Here is a 24,606-nt window from a genome sequence, read left to right as displayed (position 1 = left end):
GCGGGTAAGGACCCTCCTGAGGGTATTAGAGCACATTCAACTAGAGCAAAGTCTACAACATCTGCTTTGTCTAGAGGTGTTCCTGTTGAGGACATTTGCAGGGCTGCGACTTGGGCCTCCCTCCACACTTTCGCGAAGCATTACTGCTTGGATTCCGAGGTGAGGAGGGACGGCCACTTCGCGCGCTCTGTTCTCCAAGATTTCCTGGTATAGCAGAGTGGTCACCCTCCTCCGGGAGTGGGGACTGCTGTGGGACTCTATTCACAAGGTGAGGAATCCACACAGCAGATGTATCTATCAGAAGAACAAGTTACTTACCTTCGGTAACGCTTTTTCTGGTAGATACAATATCTGCCTGTGGATTCCTCACATGCCCACCCGCCTCCCCGTTGTCCGCTCTGCTATACCTGGTTTTATTGTTTGTTTATATTTTGGGTTTTGATGCCTTTGCTATGCACTGTGTGCTATTTTGGTTTGTATGTACTGTGTACATTGTATATATGCGTATTTGCTGTCGTTGGTCCGTCCGGGTGCCTCGAAGGCACGGAAAAAAGGGCGGAACTGACGTCATCACGCCGATGTGGGCCTGATAAGGAGTCTGTGACGTCAGACGGAGTTGCGCGCGATGCCGTGCTCCTGTGACGTCGTCCACGCCGGCATGCTACGAAGGAAAAATTCCCAATGTTGCTGACGCAAGGGGATATTCACAAGGTGAGGAATCCAGAGGCAGATATTATATCTACCAGAAAAAGCGTTACAGAAGGTAAGTAACTTGTTCTTCAGGACCATCAGATTTGTCTAATGGCAAATCACCTGGCCGGGGTTCTGAACTTTCGTGCAGACAATCTCAGTCGGCAGTTCTCGGCCGACCACGAGTGGAGGCTTCACCCAGAGGTGGTTCGTCACGTCTTCCCGGACATGGGGAGCTCCTTAGGTGGACCTGTTTGCCACTCACGAGAATGCTTACTGCCCGTTATTCTGCAGTCTTCAGTTTCTCCGATGCAAGGAGCACTGGGGAACGCGTTTCAGTTGAGTTGGGACTCGCAACTCCTTTACGCGTTTCCTCCCATACCCTTGATTCCTCGGGTTCTGAGGAAGATTCGCCAAGACTGGGCCCAAGTTATATTGATCGCCCCGGATTGGCCCAAAAGGGTGTGGTATACAGATCTTCTCCACCTCTCCTCGTACCCGCCGATCCGTCTCCCTCACGGGGTAGATCTCCTCTCCCAGATGGAGGGGCAGGTTCTACACCCCCACCTCCAGACCTTACACCTTCATGCCTGGAGATTGAACGGGGCAATCTGAGTTCCTTTTCTCTCCCGCACGATGTGGTGGATGTCATCTTGTCAGCCAGGCGTGACTCCACCAAGTCCATTTATTCTTATAGATGGTCGAAATTTGTTGCTTGGTGCGGGGAGAAGTCCGTTGACCCTTTAAGGGCTCGTTTGTCCAATATACTACAATTTGCACTTTCCTTGGCCCAGCAGGGTTTTGCGGTGACAAATATCAAAGGTTATTTGTCGGCCTTATCGGCTTTCCTTTGTTTGCCAGACCAGCCCTCTTTATTTAAATCTCCTATTGTTTTACGTTTCATTAAGGGCCTTACCAATAAATTTCCTCCTACACCTTTTATTGTTCCTCAATGGGACTTGAACCTTGTTCTTACGTTCTTGATGGGTTCGCCTTTTGAACCCTTACACTCATGTCCCTTGAGCCTTTTGTCTTTTAAGACTATTTTTCTGGTGGCAATTACCTCGGCAAGGAGGGTAAGGGAGCTTCAAGCTCTTAGCTCAAAGCCCCCATTCTTGACCATTCATGCTGAAAGAATGGTACTCCGGCTGCTTTTCTGCCTAAGGTGGTTACTCCATTTAGGACAGTCCGTTACCCTCCCTACCTTTTATCCTCCCCCTCACCCTTCCAAGGAGGAGGAGAGGCTTCATCGCTTGGACCCTATGAGGGCGGTGATCTGATACCTGGACAGGACAAGGGAGTTCAGGTTGGATGACCAGCTGTTCATTGGATTTACTGGCTGCAGGAAAGGAAGATCTGTGCACAAGCTCACTTTATCAAGATGGATAATATTATGCATCAAGATCTGCTACTCCCTGGTGGGTAAGGACCCTCCAGAGGGTATAAGAGCTCACTCTACTAGAGCAAAGTCTGCTACTTCTGCTTTATCTAGAGGTGTACTTGTTGAGGATATTTGCAGAGCCGCAGCTTGGTCCTCCCTCCACACTTTCGCAAAACATTACTGCTTGGACACTGAGGTGAGGAGGGACGGCCACTTTGCGCGTTCTGTCCTCCAGGATTTTCTGGTATAGGAGAGTGGACACCCTCCTCCGGGAGTGGGGACTGCTGTGGGACTCTATTCACAAGGTGAGTAATCCACTGGCAGATGTATCTATCAGAAGAACAAGTTACTTACCTTCGGTAACGCTTTTTCTAGTAGATACAGTATCTGCCTGTGGATTCCTCACTGACCCACCCGCCTCCCCGTTGTCCACTCTGCTACACCTGAGTTTATGTATTTTTTTTGTATATTTATATTTATATTTGTATATATATTGAGTTTTTCATACCTTTGCTACGCACTGTGTGCAGTTTTGAATTGTTTGTACGATGTACACTGTATATATGTATATCTACTGTCATTGGTCCGTCCGGGTGCCTCGAAGGCACGGAAAAAGGGCGGAACTGATGTCATCACGCCGACGTAGGCCTAATAAGGAGTCGGTGACGTCAGCCGGAGTCACGCGCAATGCCGTGCTCCTGTGACGTCGTCCACGCCGGCGTGCTACAAAAGAGTTTTCCGAACGTTGCTGATGCAGGGGGATATTCACAAGGTTAGGAATCCACAGGCAGATACTGTATCTACCAGAAAAAGCGTTACCGAAGGTAAGTAACTTGTTCTTCTGTGTCTCCTGTGATTCCGTCCCTTATGTGGGGGACCCTAAGATACCATTGATTAATCTGAGCTGTCCTGCCTACCGTGGGCTCACCCACCTCTAGTCGGCACCAGATGAGCGAGTGGTCCGAGATTCCCCTGGCTAAGTGGTGGACATACTTGATACAGTACATCTGATTGGCCGGTGTTAGAATATAGTCGATTCTGGTCATACTGTGATGAGCCCCCGAGTAGTAGGTGTACTGTTGCTCCATAGGATGGAGTCCCTGCCAAGTGTCCACCCTCCCAAGTTCCTGAAATTGCAACAAATCTGCCCAGCTTGTCTGTCCAGGTGTAGTCAATCGTCATTCGAAAAGATTTCCTGGTTATCATCCCCACCCCCCTTGACCCAGACCCAAATGCGGAGTGCGCCACCAGCTTGAACCCCCTTCTCGACATAGCTTTACAGGCGTTACCTAGTAGGTGCGTTCCTTCCAACAGAATTACATCAGGGGAATGCTGCTTTATGAACTGGAGCACTATTCCTCGCTTGATCTTGCCCTCCAGCCTGTTCCTGGGTAGCAGTTTGAGCCCATGCTTAACTGTAGAGTCCATCATAGCCTAGGGTGTAGCATTACGGGCCGCGAAGGGAGCCCATCGCTGGAGCCATCAGTCCATGTTGAGCCACTACCCATCCAGCCCTATCGTGAATCAGTGCTACCTTGCCAAGGATGCGCTTTGAGCCGTCAATATTGTCGCTAGTTTTGCCACTCTCAACGTCACTGTCTCATAACTTAACAGAACTGCCCTTCCCTCCCCCCACCCTGGCACGAGAATGTGCAGATGCCGTGCGAACGTCTCGGTTGTGTCTGATGACTGAGAGCCCAAGTGCACAGGGTCCCACCCCCAAAAACTTAAGTAACTTTACCCCCCTCTCTGCAAGGCGGTATCAGAACCTCCACCCACCCAAAAATTACAGAGTTCCTATCTCCCACCCCTAGAACTTTAAGGTGCATGTGCCCAACCTTGCACCCGTTCATGCATTAATAATTGTTGCTGACTTTGAGTGTATCTAACCATAGATTATGTTGTTGTATAACTCTTGGCAGTCCCACAAACACCATTTATATATTCTAATCCATGCTCAGACCCAGTGGGTGCTCAGAATAAAGAGTCCAGCTGGATCTAAGCTCTGCAAGAACTGGGCTACAGGGCCCCCACACTGTCAAAGCTTTTACCGACCAGTCGCTTTAGTCTCTTGCAGCTACTTCACGCTCTGCCGGTGGGGAACCTTCGACCTGGTCTCCCTGCGTTTTCTCTCTTCTATGGCGTGGGCCACGATTGCCCCTCTTCACAGGCTGCCGCCAGATGTCGAGCCGGACCCAGGTCTCCTCAGGAGTGGTGAAGAACCAGACCTTTCCTTCCGACTCCACTCTAAATGGAAGAGCATTGCATACTTATTTTCTTGTCTCGCAGTGCTTTCTTGACTTCCAGGAAACTGCGTCTCTGCCGTTGCACCTTGAGGGTGAAGTCCGGGAAGAAAGTCACTCTGCTGTACTGAAATTCGATTGGTGGAGTTGTTCGAGCCGTCTGGAGGATAACGTCCCTGTCTCTATAGTTGAAGATTCGCACAACTATAGGTCTCGAGGAGGGGTCTGCCGCCTGGCACTCTGTGCGCTCTTGACTGTGAAGAATTTCGACAGCCTTGTTGGCTTCAGGTAAGTCGTGACCAGATCTTCAACGAACTGGTCCGTCGCTGGATCTTCACTCATTCCGGGACCCCCAGTATGCAGACATTGTTGCGCTGTGAGCGTCCCACGTATTCATCAAGTTGTGCCTCCAACCTCCCACTCAGGGTCTGGAGGTCATCCACCCTCTGCTGGAGGGCACCCGTGTCAGAAATGGGGAAGTCTGCGGTCGACTCGATGTCCTTGAGACTGGTGTTCATGGAGCGCATATCTGTCCTGATCAGAGAGACTTCAGAGGATACGGAATCAATTCTAGTCTCCCAACGACGTCCTCACCATCCCGTCGGGAATCTGTTGTTTCTCTGGGGGGGTCTTCTCCTCCCTTTTGGGTGGGGCCTGGGCCCTTGTCCCAAGCAAACTTCTCTAACTTGACCTGCATTAAGGCCTTAGAATTACGGCCCGGTCATGACTGGGCAGCGCAGGCATGAATTAGAGAAGATGTTTGCCAAGCAGATGCTACCAAAGTGGCGCGGGATAGCTTCTTCGAAAGGCTCCCACTATCAAAGGTGATGCTGTTATGATATAAATCGCCTGGTCGTGCGCTGTGGTGCGTAGGCTGGGCCATCTACCTCGCACCTCGGCTGGATTAATATGGTGTCGCCTGGTGCAGTGGCGGTCTTCGGGTTGCGGAAAAGCGCAGTGGGGTCTGCACCAGACCAGGCGTGTTCGTGGGGCAGTCGGAGTTACGTCAAGCACACAGGCAAGCACGCCAGACAATGAATAGATCAGCAGGATGGGATCAGCAAAGGCTGGCTACAATGTCCCGCTTTTCACTTTCATCTGCGTGTGGGCAGCGCAGTTCACCCCCTGCTGCCAGGGAGCCTGTGGGGGGCTCCCGCCTCTCGCTGCTGCGTCACTCACCGGTCTGGGAGTAAGGGACAAGTCTGGATACGGGAGCACTCTTTCTTCACTGCCTCAGCTGGTGGGCCCCAACTCCGGTGGAATCGCTGCCTCTTCACCATCCCCTGGTCGGATGCTTTCCGGGGATGCTCAATCTATTTGCGCCAACGCCTGCCATAGTCTCTTTGCCCAGGGGGTCGTGTTGGAGCCGGACCTCGCTCCTCGCCTCTGTCGCACTGGGTCTCGTTAATTGGGGCACCACTAGCCAGAAGGGATACTTAACGCCAGGGAGCCACGTGACGAGCGCGAGCAGGGCCACCTCGCCCCTCCCTCACCTCCAAGGCTGCCCTCGCAGGCTGGCCGAGTTGCCGGGTCGTTCTCGGCCGGTCCGGAGTCAAGGCGGCAGTGCCTCGGCTCAAAATGATCCCGCTCGGGTCAGGGATTCAATTCTTCCAGTATTGTTGCAGCATTCACAGAGAAATTAACGGATTTCCTGTTGAACTGGTGTCCATGGACGAAGCCGCCTCAAGGTGCGGCCATGTTGTTTGGCGGTTGGCCACGCCCCCCTTTGATGAACATTGATAACTTAGGTGTTCTAGATCAGTCCCAGGCTGGCTTGTTGTCAAAGGACATCTAAGCCAGTTTTATTGGCCATCTTTTATGAACTAATAATTACTAGCAAGCTGGGCATCCCTACTGATCTCTCAGTGTCCTTTGATATGTCCTTCTGATCGATTGTCGAGATAGGGTTCGATTGGGTTGCCTAGATCTGGACTTCCTCATTGGTGATCAGATGCAGGACTTTGCATCCCCTTCCTTTTGGTCTTCAGATTTGTTTCCTCAGGGGTCTACCCTCTTCAACCTTTACGTCTAGCTTCTAGGAGAGATATTTCACAGTTTCAGATTTGAGTCTCTCCGATGTCTCCAATACACAACTGGTAGTAAGATTTGACCATAACCACAGTTTCTCAGATTGTATTGGTCACATGGGTGAATTTTTGCCACTCAGACATGGATGCGCAAGAATTTGCTTCAATTAAACATAAGTAAACCAAATATTTTGGTAACTTGGCAAGCTGTCCGTGTGGTTTGGGAGATTTTGGCCTACCTCCATATGTGATCTTCCATTACTTGCAACTAAAGAAATAAAAATCCTTAAGTTGTGATCAAGCTAACCTCCATTTGAGACCTAGATCTACAAGGTTTGATTGTCTGGCTTTTTACGGTTACCCACTCTGAAGAAGATTCTACCTTTGATCGCTGAAGAATGGCATGACCTGGTAGCCGGTCTTTTATGCTAGTATGCCTGGGTTTTTGCATCGCTTTATACCTTGGTCTCCTTGAATGCCTTTGAGGAAAGTCCAGTGTCTACAAAATCTGGTGGTTTGACTCATCTGTTGTCTTCGGGAATTATGAGTCACATACACTGGCTCACCATAAAACATGGGGCCACTTTAAGGTGCTCTCACAATCTACAGTGTACTCTTTACCATTGGCCAAAAGGGTTTGTCTGACATCATCACTTCATATGTCCTATGTGTTGTTATATTTAGCATTCTGTGATTCCAGAAAGTTATATGCTTCAAGAAAACCTGGTGTGGAGAGAGAGCTTTTAGAGTTCTTGGCCTACAAGATCCTGGTCCTCTGTTGTGCAACACTCTGCCTTGTTTTCTTAGACTTAGACTACTAGGGTTGCAAAAGCACATTAAAATCTCTTTTGTCAACAGCTACTGAACTCTGTTATGTTCCCTATTTGTGTGGTACTAGGTGTTTGATGCCCTTGAGACATGGCGCCTCCCGTGAAAGATGTGCTTTATAAATAAATGCGCAAATAAATAAATGCAATTGAAAAGCCTGGCAATCAGTGTATCTAAGTTTCAAGTACGCTTATTTCATCCCACATAGTTCAAATTTCTGAATAAAAATGCAGTTTTACAAAATGTAATGCCAAGATTAAATAATATTGTTTTATGTATTTGAAAAAGAAGCATATTTCTGATGGATACATCTGCCTGTGGATTCCTCACCTTATGAATATCCCCTGCGTCAGCATTCCACAGAAATTTTTCCTAGCTCCCCGCGCCGACGAGGTCGTCATAGTTTTATGGCTTCGCACGCGCTGCGCATGACGTCACCGCCATAAGGAGACCACGTTGGCGTGATGACGACCGTTCCCTTTTTTCCGCGCTGTCAACTCTAATGTTTTTTTTCTGGGACTCTCCATACTTCGTTTGGATACTTAGTATTTTTGATTGTATCTCTTCCTTTGTTTGTCATGTCTCCTCCGAGGAAGTCGGGGTTTAAACCTTGCAGAGAATGCGGTAAACTTATGTCAATTACTGACCCGCATGAGGATTGCCTTTGGTGTTTATCTTCAGACCACGACGTCGAGGGATGCTCTACGTGCAGGAAGATTAATCCAACGGCGTTAAAAGAGCGAGAAGCTAAGCTTTACATGGCCAAAGCGAGAAAAAAAAAGAGGAGTCGAAAAAGGTCAAGATCTTCGACGTCACACGTCTACAAGAAGAAGCATAAGAAGAGGAGGAGACATGCTTCTCGACGCCGATCTTCGAAGTCTGGGTGTAGAGGTCGCCTTCTCTTGCTCCTCGACGTCGTGAAAAGGACTTTGTTTCTTCTTCACCTTCAGTGTCTCCTCAGGTGACTGCGGCTCATTCTCCTTCCTATAAGGGGACTCCAGAGCGGGCAACGATGCCGAGATTCTCACCAAAGAGGTGGAGAGACTTCATCGTTTGGATCCAAAGAGGGCGCTTAGCTTCTATTTGGATAGAACAAAGGACTTCCGTCAAGATGATCAGCTCTTTGTTGGATTTGCTGGCCATATGAAGGTCAAGGTGGTGCACAAGGGCACTTTATCCATGTGGATCTTCTTGTACATCAATATATGCTACTACCTGGCTGGTTGGGAGCCACCTGTAGGCATTGGAGCTCATTCCACCAGGGCTAAATCGTCTACTTCTGCTTTGTCCAGGGGTGTTCCTGGTTTGGACATCTGTAAAGGCACAACTTGGGCCTCCCTCCACACTTTTGCGAAGCATTACTGCTTAGATTCTGAGGTGAGGAGAGATGGCCATTTTGCGCCCCCTGTTTTACAACACGTTTTGGTATAGAAGGGTGGACACCCTCCTCCGGGGGTTGGACTGCTATGGGATTCTATTGATAAGGTGAGGAATCCACAGGCAGATGTTGTCCACCCTTTTCTACCTTAAAAGATGAGGAATTGGTTATTTTCATATTTTTATGTGCTCAAGACTTTATTACCTCTATTTGTTGTTGACTTATTGGAAATGTAAGCTTTCTTATTTCAATATACACCGAGTGTATTTGTGTGAATTCTGTATTCTATGTATGCATTGTCTCTATGGTCGGTCCGCCCGTTTTGCCTCGGTGGTACGGAAAAAATGGGTGGAACTGACGTCATCACGCCGATGTGGTCTTCTTATGGCTCCGGTGACATCATGCGCAGCCGCGTACTAAGCGATGACGCTATGACGACCTCGTCAGCGCGGGGAGCTAGGAAAAATTTCCACGGAATGCTGGCGCAGGGGATAATTATAAGGTGAAGAATCCACAGGCCGATACTGTATCCACCAGAAAAAGCGTTACCGAAGGTAAGTAACTTGTTCATTAGTGGGCATGAAATTATCTAATTTGGAAAATACCACAAATTAAAGAGATACTAGACATGCATGTTATTTATTATTATTAGTAGAATCACGTCCCTCCTTCATGCACGTAGTCGCTGCTTCATATTGAAAAAGACATTTGTGCTACTAAAGGAACACAATTATTTTTGAGTTTTCTAATGTTAAATTGATCACCAACCAGTGGAAGTATAAAACTAGGGGACTGTCATTTCTATTGTTTTCATCAGCTTAGGCGTCTTGGAATTAATGTGTGTGGTTCATATAATATTACACAACCACGCAGTAAAGAATAGAAGGTGTGGGCTTTCGCTATATACTTTATCATGGTATAATATATAAACACTTTGCTGTCTAGTCGTTCACACATCACCCACTTGTCTACGCCTGTTTTGTTGGAAATGCCACTCTGTGGGTAAATCAATTTTGAGTGCTTTTAATTTTCATATAGTTTCTAGTATTCACATACCATTTAAGGCAAAAGAGATTCCTGATAAGATGTCTCATAAAATTACATGTGCAAAAATGAACATACATACATACACAAACATATGTTCACTCACGGATGGCACGATTGCATGTACAAATTGTCCCAAAGACACTCTGACTTCTACCCCTTGCCCACATCCTTCTATACCATGAGTGGTGAACATGTGCTGTACAAAATACATTATATTATAATCTGTTATGTCCAATGGTGTGTCTTCAGGAGGAAATCTCTTCTTCTGGCATGTTGTTTTTGTTATCTATATTTAACATTCACCCCAAGATGTACAGTTTTATTTTACACCAGCACTGACCAAAAGATAAACCCTTTTTTAGTGGATGTGGATGAAATGTAGCATAAAATTTATATCAGTGGGATTTGTGACCCCCCTATTTAGGTAAAATTGTAATATCTAAAAATGTTTGACTAGCAGACAACTAAACCTTGTACGGCTGTCCTATGATGGCCTGGCAAAGATTATCACAGTACCAATCATATCCCCCCAGGGTTTGTTACCGGTAGCCAACTCCAAAATCCTTGCCAAGTAAAGTAATTTGTTAGATTCCATGAGGCTAAATACCTACTGACCGGCTTCAGTAAAGTGTTATAATAATCTACCCTTAAAGGCCAGTAGCAAGCCCGGTCTACTGTGTTTGTCATAACTTGTCTTACTAAAAAGATCAAACCTGTGGCATTTGACGTAGCCTTTCCTAGTGAACCAATCAGACCTACAGCCTTTGAAACTGTCTTGCCACCATAAGCAACCGAGGCCTGCTATATTGAGCATTATGTTTTTCTCACAAGGCAAATCTGTACAAAATTACTTTTGGGGAAATAATGTTCAGCCTCCCGTTTGGGGGCCTTAGCAGTGCAAATATTCCATCTCCTGTATTTGTCATTTGCCAACACCAAAGCCCTTGCCTACTTAGGTAAGTTGCGAGATTTCATGTTACAAAATACAATTTTCAACAGCCCCCCATAAATTCCTATTGGCTTTAGCTTATGGTTTTCACATAAAAGCTTCTGATCTACCTCTTTTAACATGACTTTTACCAATCAACCAACAAGGCCCATTTCCTTTTTCTCTGGCTTCTCACTGTTAACCACTCAGGCCTACAAAAATGTGCACGTAAGCTTTCTCATAAGGCAACAGTCGGACATACAGCCATTAAACTGCAAATGCATTCACAGTTAAAATTTCAAAATTGCAGTTGGCAAAAAAATACAACTTGGTTGGACCAATGGCCTCAACTCCCACGTACTCACCATCACTAAGGACACAGAAAAAACAGTGGACAATTTCACAAAAGGGGTCACAGCAAGCGCTGATGAAGCCGCCAGAGGAAACTCACAAACCCCAAGAAAAGAACAGGACACACCAACTGGTTCACGAATGAAATAAAAACACAGAAACGCAACTGCAGGCAGATGGAAAGAAAATGGTGCGCCAGTAAGACCCTCTAGGTCTGAATTCTCTTAAAAGCGTCCCTCAACCGCTACCACCCCTCCTGAAAAACACCAAGACGACCACCCTAGCCACCCGCATCAATGACCGCTCCAACAACTTCAAGGAACCTTTCAACATAGTCAAGGAATTTACTACCCTTCTTTTTTATTTCAGAATATTTCTCCATTCATTTCTCTCCTCCACCCCCCAAAAAAAACAGAAAATCCAGACCGTATAAGAACATTTAGTGGTGCACAACAATACTATATAATGAAACCCACAAGGATGATACCGAGAACAGAGAGCAGTTACAGTGCCGCATTCATTATTACACTGTGATATCCATATTGCGTTTGTACAATAGATTGTCGTGACATTGTCTGTAATTTACATCTAGAAATATCCAAATCTACTGGCAAGGAGGGCATGATATACAGTGCTCATTTCAAGTTCATCTAAAAGTAGGTGGGGAGGTAGAGTGTAACAGGAAAACTGTGGGGGAAGACCGTATGGTGCCAAAGTGCCAATGCGTGGGTATGCCTTGATACGTTCATGTGCAGGCAGAATTCACCACCCTTTCAGCAACTGAAAACAATATCACACTCTCGCAAGATCTCTGCGACTCCCTTGCAGACTTTTTCCACAACACATTTAACACCATCTGCCAAGATGTCACACCACAACCCCCTGCCGCAGACCGCATCTAGTTCCTCAGGTCGACTGATGCCCACCCTCTCCAGCTCACCTCGTGGAACCCCCTCACTGTGCAGGAAATGGTGAGATCCATCCTCTCTGGGGCCCCTGTGGACCCCTGCCCACACCACGCTTTTAACCTTGGCAATCAGCTCCTCAGCAAAGAACTCACCAAGGTCCTCAATCGGCACAGCCCACTTCCCCCAGAATTGGAAAACGCAGATGTGAAGCCTCTGCTGATGAAGCCTTCTGAGGAGCCAGGAGAACTAAAGAACTACCGTCCATTCTCTTTGCTCCCCTTCCCAGCAAAGGTCACTGAGAAGGCAATCAACATCCAGCTCACTAGAATTCTGGAGAACCATGACCTCCTAGATTCCTCCCAGCTTTGCTTCAGGAAAAAAACACAGCACCGAGACCGCTTTAGTCGCAGCCACAGATGGCATCTGAATGCTGCTAGACCAAGGAGAAACATTGGCCCTCATCCTCCTCGACCTCTCTCAGCTTTCAACAGTGTATCCCACCACACACCCACCAGATCAAAATCCAAAGAGAAACCCTCAAGTGAATTGCTTCATACCTCACAGGAAGAACGCAGAAAATTATCCTCCCTCCCTGCTCCTCGCGCCATAAGAACATCACTTATGGTGTACATCAAGGCTCCCCCTCAGCCCTACCCTCTTCAACACATACATGACCCCACTGGCTGACATCGTCAAAAGCTACAAACTCAACAACATCTCCTATGCCAAAGACACCCAACTTATCCTCCCTCTAACAATCCCTGAACCATTAAAGACAATTTCCAAATATGCATGAAAGATGTTGCAGACTGGATGAACAACTGTCTTAAACTCAACACCGATAAGACAAAAATACTCACCTTCGGGAAAGGCAAGGTCATACACTGTATCAACGATTTGTGGCCTCTGTAGTTCAACCCTATTCCGGGATCCTCCGAACATGCCCACAACCTCGGCATCATCCTTTACAACCAGCTGTCCATGAAGAAGCAAGTCAGCGCTGTCTCTACTGTCTGCTTCCTCACACTCCGCATGCTCAAGAAGGTTTCCAGATGGCTCCCAACCATCACCAGGCGAACTGTCACGCAGGCTCTCGTCACCAGCAGACTCGACTAAGGCAAATCCCTCTATCAAGGAATAACTGCCCAACTTATGAGGAAACTCCAATCGATCCAGAACACAGCGGCCAGGCTCATCCTCGCCCATCTCCAGATGTACGCACATAACCACTCACGGGTGAAGCAGCAGCGCTCCACAAATCCTGATTGATGAATTGATTGGTGCTCGGATATCAATTTATTTTTAATAAATGAAAAGACGAGAGTCGTTTAGCAAAACAGAAACAAGTTGGTTTAATTAAACACTGCGGCCTGGAGAGCCTGGACAGAATGCGTCTGCTCAAAATCTCTTGATGTACAAAGTTTTGTCCATCAATTTATACAGTTCATGAGGTATAACAAAATGTTCTCTACATTCCTAAAGAGCATCATAGCCCTAAGTCAATCATATGTGTGCATCTGATATGGACACAGCTGGCTCTCGAACTCTGGGAGAGCTGATGTGGGCCAGTGTGTATGTGTCCAGATGTCTTGCATGAGGAGACCATGATCACTACGTATGGTGTGCATTTCGTGTCCCGATTGGTTGAGTGTACCTCTATACATGTGCTATCTAGCTATGCAGTATTTCTGGGAAACGCGAGCCTTTGGCCAAGTGTGTTTTATTGGGGCCAATTACCTCAGATTTGTTTGTTGTGCAACTATTTATCTGTGTAATAGATCAGGGTTTTTCCTGGGTACGTGTTTGCCTGTCGTTTATTGGGGACCCTACCTGTGACCTTTTACTCAATAAGCTTGGGCATGGGTTGCATTACCTGCCTGACCACATATCTCTGCCTTAGGGTTGACGGAGGGATCACTCTGGGTGAATCCGACACCAATGATGTGAGTTTATTGAAACTCCTAAGAATAAGCCACTGGTATAATTTATATCGACATTATGAACATTACGCATACAGTTGTCATCTTGTACATTCGCATCATTCTTGCTGGTGTTGACATTGCATTGAGGAGGTTATGTGGGCACAGGCTGTGGCGTACGTTCACATTGCATTTACTAATATTGCCATAGTCTGGCCTGCACATATCATGATGTTCATTGTCATTTTATTCACCCATCCCGACAAACTCCTCTCATGGAGGATTAACAGGGAGCATCAAAGTGCAAAACTTCTACACTAGGGTTTATCGGGGTGGGTGTCCATCATCAAATCCCTTACTACAGTAACCTGTGAGATTTCATTAAACACAGTACCTGTCTCCAAACTTTAACGCAATCTAATAAAAACCCACCCTTAAAGGCCTATTGGCTCAGTGATTTACTTCTTATAATACATATCTTAGACCTGCTGTCTTTATCGTAACATTTTAGAATAAAGGAATCCGCTCTATAGCTTTTGAGATAACGTTCCTGAATGAACCAATCCGGCTTATTCCCCTTTTCACTGGCAAAACAATGTATTATTACTTGTAAAGGGCCTAACAAGGATTTTCACTCTGCAAATTCTCTACCCCCAGGATTTGTTAGAGTTGGTAACACAACCCAATTACTTGCAACAGTAATCTGTGACATTTTATGTGACAAAATACCGGGCTTGAGACTTTAACACAATATACCTTTATGCCTATTGACTTTGTTATATACTTTTCATAATAATTATGTCCATCCTACTGCCTTCATCGTATATTTTCTTAGTATACGACTGATAGGATTTTTCCCAGTTAACTTGTCAAGTCTGTATTCATTATCGTTGAGGTGTCACCATAACCAGCTCAAGTCTACTCTATTGTGCTTAGGCCTTACCGCTACGCAGATATCATGGACATTGTCAGAAAATAACAAATATGTACAAAATTAGAGTGGGCACAACAATACAACCTTTTGTGTTAACAAGTTATGGCAAAGTCCCTGCTAACCTTCCCTAACTTAGGGAACAATGCAATCAGGGTTAGGGTCATTTCTTTACTTACATTGCAATGGCCACAGCGCTGAGTGTGCTGTGGGTCCCCGACTGGGCAGAACCCAACCCTTTCTTGCTGCTTCATAACCTGCTCACCTATGGCCATGGTAGGTGTGCAATAACAATGCTCTATAGAGCATTTGTGAACCCCCGCATGACAATCTTCCTGACCGTGAGAGATGCATAGGCCAACTCGCTGAGCCTCTACCTAACGGTTGACCAGTGGGAGGCTTCGTCAGATGCGGGGTGTATCCAGGAACTCTCAATTGAAATATACCCAATTTATCTATTTACACTGGACATACCTTACCCCTACATGGATTAGTTGGATGTTCTCCACGGCATCATCTGCTTGTCCTTGCTGCCCCTGTAAAGAAGCAGACTTTCTCCACATAGTGTGGGCCTGTCTAGTCATTGAGCAATTCAGGGGGGGCAGTGATCTCAACGTTGTTGATCATTATGGATCAGACACTGCCTCCTGACCCACTGTGATGCCTCATAGGAGTTACAGCGTGCACTCGTAAAAACAAATATGCGAAGCGGTACATCGACCTAGCATATGTCTTGTCAAAGAGGCATGTAGCCAAGGCATGAAAGTCTTCGGAAGCACCCCAACAGCGGCTCTGGTGGGGGAATTTTCACAAATAGGCAGAGGCGGAGGTTGCGGCCTGGCATGCGCAGGCATTGCACCAGCGGGATCCACCATGTTTCAGCATACGGGACCTGTATCTAGAGAAATTGACCGGCAAAACCAATGACAGAACCCCAGGAACACTGTTACGTCTCCCTCCCTCCCCCCTCCACCCCCACTACCAGCAGGGGATTGCTTGAGAGGGGCTCATGACACATACCCCACCCCCTTCCGTCCCGTAGGTAGACTGCATGGCTGCGCAGACTTGATTGTCTCCTCTGGTGGAAACACCTATTACACTCCCCCACCCACCAACGCTCCCCTCACCATCCCCCTGCCTCCTCCATCCCCTCCACCCCTACCCCTCCACCCCCCGACTAGGGGTCCCCCATTAGGACCATTGATGCCTCTCCTCAACACTACCTCTACTCCCTGTGCCACATTAGGCGTTACGCCCCCAGGCAATCCTCAATCCCTAACACGCACACATTATGGCAGCTCCTCAGTTTTTTGTACGTTCATGTTGTTCTCTCCGCAGTTGGGCACACCTGTTGCCGGTAGTCTCATTGTACACCCCACACCAATTTCAACATGCATCAACAGTTACATAAGCGTTAAACTCCCCAATTGAGAAAAACGGGGTGGCACAGATGACCTCAACAGGTATACGGCTACACTGTATTTATTGGATGTATATGCTGTTCTTGAAGTGATGTTGACTTCTCCGTCTGTCTGATAGCCATGCTTAATTTCCAATAAACAATTACTTGTATAAAAAAAAAAACACAAGATGTGTCAAAGTGCAAATCCTCTACCTCCAAGGTTTGTGAGCTTGTGTCCAATACCAAAACCCTTGCCTACTACAGTAATCTGTGAGATTTCATCTAACATAATAGGTTTCTACAGATTTTAATTCTGTGTAATGACAATCCAGCCCTAAATGCCTACTGACTTTAACAATACATATGCCCGTCCTACCCTTTTTGTCTTTACGTTTCACAATCATCAGACCAGGCCTATGGCCTTGATCATTATAACCAACTCAGTATAACCAACTCGGCCTTACTGTAATTGCCTAAAAACTTTGTACAGGACAAATTACAAGGACTCTCTCTTTTTCAGTGGAAGCATGCTACTTCTGCCCAGTCAAATCCTGTACGCAAAACTGTGATGTATTCCTATAGGTTCTGTATCGATCCCCCTATTCCTGACCCTATTCTGGTTAACAAGTTAACTAGCAGCCATCCCATGAGGCAGAAAACCCCCATGATGCAGGAACCGTTATCTGATAAAGCCACACTACGGCACAGGAACGTGTTATCTGATTAGGTCATAACGCTTGCCATCTAATTAGACAAGCGATATTCCTCCAGCCCCTGATAAGGCATACGGAGTTCTCAAAACAAATCAAACCTATGACAGACCTGGGAAAAACCCTGCGGCCATTGTTTTGATTTCACCGAGAACTTCAGCAAAAGAATGTGCTAACGACCAGGTCGTATGACATCCTTATTGACGTATCTATGTCCGTCCTTACGTCAATCTCGGCACCTTAAAGGTATAAATATTACCGATATTGCCCTATGCAAACACACGCGGTGGTGACGAGATCGGAGCAGCCAGACTTGCCGAAGCCCAGAGCAGACCCCGCTGGCGCAGCCCCGCCTTCCTGACGCGCTGAGAACGAGAAGCTGCCTTTTCTCCTGCCGAGAAATCCAGCTCCGGCGCTTCCGGGTAGCCCTCGCAGGCAGCCTGGAATATCGAGACCAGAGACGAGAGATACCATTCCTCATTCATCCTAGATTCCAGGTACAGAACTGAATAACCCCTCGCAGAGAATTCTCTAGTCAGTCACTTGGCAAAACAAACTTAACTTAAACTGTAACTTTCTATTCCCGCCCACGTATTAGGCTTAGGTCAGGTACACGGGGTAGGCGTAGTTAGAAACACCAGTTGAGTACGATTAGTCAAATGTATATGTGTATGTATTCATTTCATTCATTTTAAACCATCATATGGCTTAGAAACCATATCAATGTTTTTACAGTATTATTTTATACTTCTGCTTTTAATGTATGCACTTTACTTAACCATAAGTATTGCAATAATATCGATCCATTTCTCTTGTATGAGAAAAGAGACTGATCAATAAATATCATCTTTTATTGAACACGCCCGTCTCTTACTTTTCTCTACAATCTGGTGAGACTAAGAATGCACGTACTGACTGAGTAAAATAGGTCGTCTTTTGTTTTCACACGACTCTAGAGATACACTCTTGATTAGGGGAGAGCAAAGTTGTCATGTTCTATGGTTGTCAGAAACTAAATCCCTTCTTGTCTATCCAGGGAGGTTCAACTCCTCCTTGCCTATTCGAGAAAGTTTCTAGTGAACTCTGAGCTAGCTGGCAAACCCAAAACTTTAAGTCTAATATCGACAGTAGTAGACCTAGTTAACGTCTGGTCTAGGCCTATACTATTGAAGGTATTATTCCAATGCGCAGAGCCTATTGGGATAATAGGAACTACACTACAAAACTATCCACACGTGGGTGGAGCAAAAACCCCTCTCTCAGTAATGATTATTGTAGGAAATTGGTTTTTTGTTGCAGTACCCCCTCACACTTTTTACCTAGTATCTGGTGCAACTTTGACTGTGAGTGTACTAGGTTCCTGCTAACCAGGTCCCCAGCAGCAGTGTTCTTTTCCTAACTGTACGTGTCCACAATTGGCAACCCCTTTAGGCCCTTGTAAGTCCCTAGTAAATGGTACCTCTGGTACCTAGGGCATTAGACCTAAAGAGGGTCCTTAAGGGCTGCAGCACAAATTGTGCCACCCTAAGGAATCCCTCACCAAGCTCATCCAAAGCTGTCATTTCAGTCTGCATGTCTTAGTGCAGAGATAACCGAAGAATCGACGTGGCACACATCCCTGTGTGCCATGTCTCCTATCACTGCATATGATATTTGTAAGTCACCCCTACAGCAGACCTTACATCTCTAAGGTATGGTGCTTAATATTATATGAGAGGGTGTATCTACATGAGCAGATATGCCCTTGTGCTGGTCAGCCCTGTTGCTGCCAGCAAGTGACCAGGGAATCCATCTTAAACCGTGTACTGGACACAGGGCCGGCTTTAGGGCGTTGCGACCGGTGCGGCTGCACTGGGCTCCAAGCCTGTGGGGGGCACTATTTGCACTCTGATCGAAACGTGGAAATAAAAGACGGACATTGGATCTCCTGCGGTTGCAGTTTGAAAGGAAGGATATCCTGAGCGCATTGAGCATACATCCTTCCTGGTACCGGACAGGCCCTAAATTACATCTTCTCTGACTGCTCCGGGGAGGGCCGTCCACATCTACTCATTTTACAAAACAGGAGACAGCACTGGTGTTTCCTTGAGTAACCGAGAAAGAAAACTGAGGAACAGCACAAAGAAGGACAACAGTGCTTCCGTCCCGTAAGTGCAAGCTTTCCGTGTCGCTCTGCAATTGTTTCCTCTTGTGAACAACCTACTCGTGCCGGTACGTTTTCATGTGCACAGTCTGCATGGCTCTCTTTTCAATGTACCGCATTCCACTTTTTCCACTGCTGTAGGGATCTATTGTGTCTTAATTTACAGTGGTGCCCTGACGAGCACAGCTAGCTAGTGCCTCCTCTCTCCTGCTGTAGTGTGTATCCAGGGCCCTACGCCAAGGACAGAAATGGGCCTACCGGTCGCCGTAGCATACATGCCAACAGAGCCGATTTTTCTCCTGAGACCCCAGATTTTTTAAGTCAAAAATGGCTTCATTTTATCAGTCTCCCACCTAAAATTATCTGTGGTTCAATGTACTCTAAAATTCTCCTCTTTGTAGTGTCGATATGTTGGCCTGTATCAGAATTCACTGGGACTTTGGAAACTAGTGCCAGTGCATCCACTGCACCAGTGGAAGCTATGCTAGTGCCTGCTGTGTTCAGTCTGCCCCCGTCTGTACACTGTTGACCAGATCTGTACAGAACGCCGGTCTCTCTTTGTACTCCTTCCCTGGTGTACAGACTGCCTGTGTGTCTTTACACTGCTATCACGATATATGCGGTCTGCTTTTTACACTGCTGTGCTGGTGTGTACTGTTAACTGGTCTCTCTTTAGATGGCTGCTCTCGTGTGTACAGTCTGATCTATTTATGCTGCTTCCCAGATGTGTACAGTCTGCTCTGGCATATTTGACATAGCTGTGGACATGATACAGTCTTGTCATTTTACACATCTGAGTGGCCAGTATGGAAGATGTGGCCTAACAGAGCTGCCAACTTTAGGTACTGGGGAACTAATTTCGAGTCTCCAGCTCATTCTAATTCTCTTCTTAACTCACGTCTCTCTATGTTCCTTTTGGGGTCTGTGCTCATTTTCTTTGTAAAGGTCTGATGCACAAGGGCCTAGGCTTCGAACACTTTCACTATGGATCTTCTACGCTCGAAATGTCAATTGTTTGCATTTTGTTTTCAAATTCTCACTGTTCCAAGCAGTGTGCGCTTGGCTGTTTTACTCACAGTCTTGCACCTGTCACTGTGTGCCACACAATGCCTCCCAGCAGAGTGCGCTTATTGACTCTGCTACTCTATGTGCTGCTCTTTCACCTCTGTACTGTATGCCTCAAGATTAAATGTTTTTCCTATTTCAAGTAATACAGTAAATTCTACATCTTACATGTTATTCGCTCAGAACAGCATACATCTGAGCCCACAAATAAGCATGACATCAGCACCGTTTTACTACATGAGTTTAAGGTATGAAAAAAAAGGTTGTGCGGAGGGGACGCTAATAAAGAATGTGGCACTGGGCCCCACCAACTCTAAAGCCGGCCCTGACTGGAAACTGGTGAAAACGAGTTCCCCAGCTACATGAAACTAGGGATGTTTGGTACCAAACATATTGTCTTGATAAACCCACTCTGATAGCTGTATTGGATCTATCAATACATGCACTCAGAGGGCACCTTAAAGGTGCCCTTAACAACCTACCAGCCATTGGTGTGCTTGCTGACCGGATTCTGCCACCCAAGACACTGTTCTGACCTCCTAGGGTGAGGGCCTTCATTCTCAGGAGACCCAGAACAAAAGACTGTCCAGGAAGATGGTGTTTCGCCCCCTCCCCACTGGATGACCTGCTGATTAGCCTCCTTGGGCTGGCAAGCTTTAAAGGAGCTGTTGCCTATCGAATGCAAGTCTGGCACCCCTCACAGCCATCCCCCTGCCCAGAGCCCACTTGGCACCTACCCATTTTTCAAACGTGCTTTTCCTTCCATAGGATATCACTGCAGAACTCTAAAATTGCACCGTGTCCACTTTTTAAAGTTAAAACAATTTATATTCAAAAACTTACTTACCTGAACGATTTTTCTCTAATGCCTAAACATATTTAAAGATCCTGGCTATTTTTATAAGTTGGTGTGGCTCTGCTTCTCTAGTCGTATTGTCATTTATAATCATTGTGTGCATTTGCCAAAGTATTACACTCCTCTGTGTTAAGCCTAAGGCTGATCAACCACACTACCCACTAACAGGCCACTTTGGGATTCCATTGCAAGCCCTGCCCACTAGTATTGGAACCCCTGGAATTTTTCCACAGTATATCAGATTATTGATACATCACATAAAGAGCTGGCTTCCTCCAAATATTAAAACTTGTTCCTGTTGATCACAGTCATTCTGGTTACAGCTGTGCTGTCAAGCCAGTCCTACAAATCGCTATGCTGGGGTTTCCCAGCAGGTTCCCACGGTAGTGCTCTATTATCTATCAGTATTACATAGAAATTGGACACAGGGGAATTATCAAATTGCTTTGCCCTTCTCTGACTAGTGGATTAATTTACGATTCTACTAAAATCTGAAGAGCTGGAGCCTTCTTCCATAAACAGATGCATTTCTGTTAGAGTCCTTAGAAGTCCTGCATACTGGTAAATATTGGGGATTTCCTTTCTTTTTTGTGGCAGTGCCAATTCCTTGGCAGCAGTTTACTTTCTAAAGTAGGGAGAGAGATTCACAACCTTTATTACCCACAGTGGTGTGTCCCGCCTTGATTATAGATGTAGGGGTTTCCATCTATGCAGGGGATTCACATCCTGGTTGTTGGGTTGCTTACAGAAGCAGGTTACAGTGTGGGAAACCTAGCTCGCTTTCTGTACATTCTTTGGGCTCTAGCTCCAAAGCCAAACTCACTTCAAATATACCGTGACGAATATCTTTCACTGGACCCTTCTAAGTTTTGACATCTAGTATCCACCTTCCTTGTCTGTTCTGTGAAAAAGGAAGGAGGACCAAGGACACACGTGTAAGTACAGATTAGTGCATTAGTATTATTTGTCCTTATGGTCTGTAAGTTTTAAAGTGACCATTCCACTTTCAGCTCTCTCTGGCCTATTTGTGCTTGCTATTGAGTTAGCCAGAGAAAAGGAATTTAAAAAGAAACGCCAAGTGCTGTGTATGGAATATGGGCTGTGCACTAGGAGCAGCCCACAGAGATTTTTCCACTGCTAGAAACATATGTATTAAAAATGTTTAAAAGTTTTAAATACAAACCACTATGTAATATTTCTGATCTTGTTTTTTTTTTTTTTGGTTTAACAGCTCTGTGTAGCGAAGATGCCAAACCACCATCTTTCGAACCAACACCTTCATCCCTGGACGAAGTCAAGGTTATGGTTTGCACATGTTTATACTAAATATCTGACCTACCAAAGATGTCTCTTTGTAGAGTAGCCCATTCCAGCTGCATTTGAAATTAGTACTCCATTATCATTTTGAATGAAGCCTATTTTTAGTGCCCATTTGATACAGAAAGTGATTTTACAGTTCGAGGCATGTATGCTGTAGATATGCATGCTTTGCACACTCCTGCCATCTAGTGTTTGGTCCAGATGTTTGCAAGTTGTATCTGAAAGAGGCTATTAGTCATAGTTTCCTTACCTTAGAATTACCTCCAGGCGTCAGACTGGATCTGGAGAATTTATCTCTTAGCAGTACCCCTGCGCGTCAGAATGTGGCGTTGCTTGACTCAGCGTCACTCATCGTGGTCGGCGGGATGACGTTACGATGCCCTCTTAAACGCCGCCCCTGCGCACTGACGTCAGTTCTTTCTTTTTCCTCGAGCCTAGCACACATCCGGTGAGAGCTTACCCCTCTAGTCACTTTTTGAAACATTTTTGGGACTTTTGTCGGCATCTTTTTTTGAGTTATCGACTCCTGGTGCACTAGGGATGGCCCATCGTCGGACCTTCTTCAAGCCCTGCGAGGTCTGTCACAAACTGATGTCTGTGACAAACCTGCACCTTATGTACCTTTGATGTCTGGAGCGCGACCAACACCCGAAGTTGTGCTCCGACTGCAGGGCCATGAACCCGAAGTCTTTGCAGGAGTGGTCTCGAAAGCTTTTGGAGGCCCGGCGTTGGCTCTGCTCCCGGTCTCGCTCGAGGGGAATGTCACCAGACCGTTCGCGGAGCCATCACACCTCATCTAAGTCTTCGCACTCCTCGGGTTAGTCGAGCACAAGAAAAAGGCGAAGAAGCACCGTCGCTCTTCGCCTTCTCCCCATCGGTCGGCTGACATGACGCGGGATCCGAAGCATCCTCGCTCTAAGGCTCCGTCTCCAGTGCCTGATTCAGGGACGACTCCGCGCCTCTCCGTTTGAGGGACCCGGGGTGTCGCCTGCCCAGCTTTGTATGTTCTACAAAGCCCTCCACCGCATCTTTGGGCAGCACGACTCTGCTGGCGCACTTTTGGCCCCACGGAATTGGTTGGGGGCCCGGGGCCTTTGATACCTGTTGCTCTGGCCCTGAAGGGCTCTGTAGATCCAGGCCTGGATCCGGAGCGACACCGGTCGACCTTATTCAACCTTCCCTGGCACCAATCCCGGCAGCGCTGCCCCCGGACGATGCTGTCCCCATCCTCATCCCCGAGATGGACCGGGACCGACATTGAATCTGATGCCGGGGAGCACCTTTTTTTCCTTGTTCATTCCAGGTGTTCCCTGTCACTCTGAAGGTGGTGATGAGGACTGGGAGGGGTCGTTGGACCCTTTGGCAGACCAGTTGGAAGAACCAGACTGGAGAAAAGACTTTGGTGATGCCAATGTGCTGGGCACTTCACCAGACTTTGGCATGCTTTCTTCCCCTTACTGTGGCTATGGAGGAGGGATTGTCCTTTGCAGTGGTGGAGGATAGGGCAGCAGAGGCCTTGGGCCTGGAGCTCCCTACTGTGGCAGTCAGGACTAATCTCCTGACAGAGGTGCTACAACCTGTGGCAACTTCCTCGGAACCCCTCTTGCCCTTCATTGAAGCCCTCAGGACGTCCTTCTGGGCACTTAGTCCACGCCCAGCACAAGGGCTCCTGTGGAACAGACGATTGCCCGCCGCCCGGCTCTGGGCAATCCCATTTTCCTCACCCAAAACACCCAAAACAATTTCTCAGAGAGTTTGGTGGTCCAAGCTTCTTCTTCCAAGGGCGCATTCCCTTCTGCTCCCTCAGACCAGAAATCCAAGAAGCTGGATCATCTTGGGAAGAGCATGTTCTCTTCCTCCATCTTGCCACTGTGATCCGTAAATACTGCGTGCCTCTTGGTCCGATATACCCATAAAGTCTGGGATACGTTTGCGCAAGTGCTGCCTCAATGCCTGGAGAAGGCCGGTCCCTACTCTCACAGGCCGTGGTGGATGGGAGAGAAGCAGCAAAATTCGCTAGACGCTGTGGACTGGATACCACAGATTCACTGGGCAGAACGATTGCCATGTCAGAAGCTGTTTGGCGCTACGCCTGGTTGAGGATGTCCAAGCCACTCTGCTGGACATGCCCTTCGATGGCTGCCGCCTTTTTGGTGACGAGGCACACTCGGTGCTGGAGCGCTTTAAGGATTCTCGAGCTACGGGCAGATCCTTAGCCCTCGCTGCGTCTTCCCGTCCACCACAGATTGCCTTTCGCCACTGTCGTGGCTATGGAAGGGACAGCCCATCACGGTAAGGGCAGCCCACCACACGTGGCCCAGTCTAGCCACCGGTCCATGCAAGTTGCCCAGCCTCTGCGGGCCGTGACCCAGCGTTCATGTGACCTCGCGGGTCTGGAAGCCTGTGGGCGGGCCAGTCCACCTCTTCACCCCCTGCAGCTACCTCCAAACCCTCCTAGTCTGACCTTTCAGGCCCATCA

The 24,606-nt window shown here is 47.1% G+C and overlaps 1 protein-coding gene across 2 annotated transcripts in view; it reads left to right on the top strand.

Moving 5' to 3' along the window:
• CCPG1 (cell cycle progression 1) overlaps positions 1 to 24,606 on the top strand; it is a 387,788-nt gene that overhangs the window by 149,249 nt on the left and 213,933 nt on the right. Inside the window, exon 4 of one of the 2 annotated variants that reach the window (XM_078684863.1) lies at positions 22,039 to 22,112. In XM_078684863.1, coding sequence (XP_078540989.1) covers positions 22,039 to 22,112 — 74 coding nt within the window. The remainder of the gene's footprint in view (positions 1 to 22,038; positions 22,113 to 24,606) is intronic. The other variant, XM_078684864.1, reaches the window with a different exon arrangement.

The sequence above is a fragment of the Lissotriton helveticus genome, chromosome 3_2 (genome assembly GCF_964261635.1).
Source record: "Lissotriton helveticus chromosome 3_2, aLisHel1.1, whole genome shotgun sequence".
Lineage (NCBI taxonomy): Eukaryota > Metazoa > Chordata > Amphibia > Caudata > Salamandridae > Lissotriton > Lissotriton helveticus.
The sequence above is the reverse complement of the archived record's forward strand: the minus strand, read 5'-3'. Positions and strand labels throughout refer to the sequence as shown.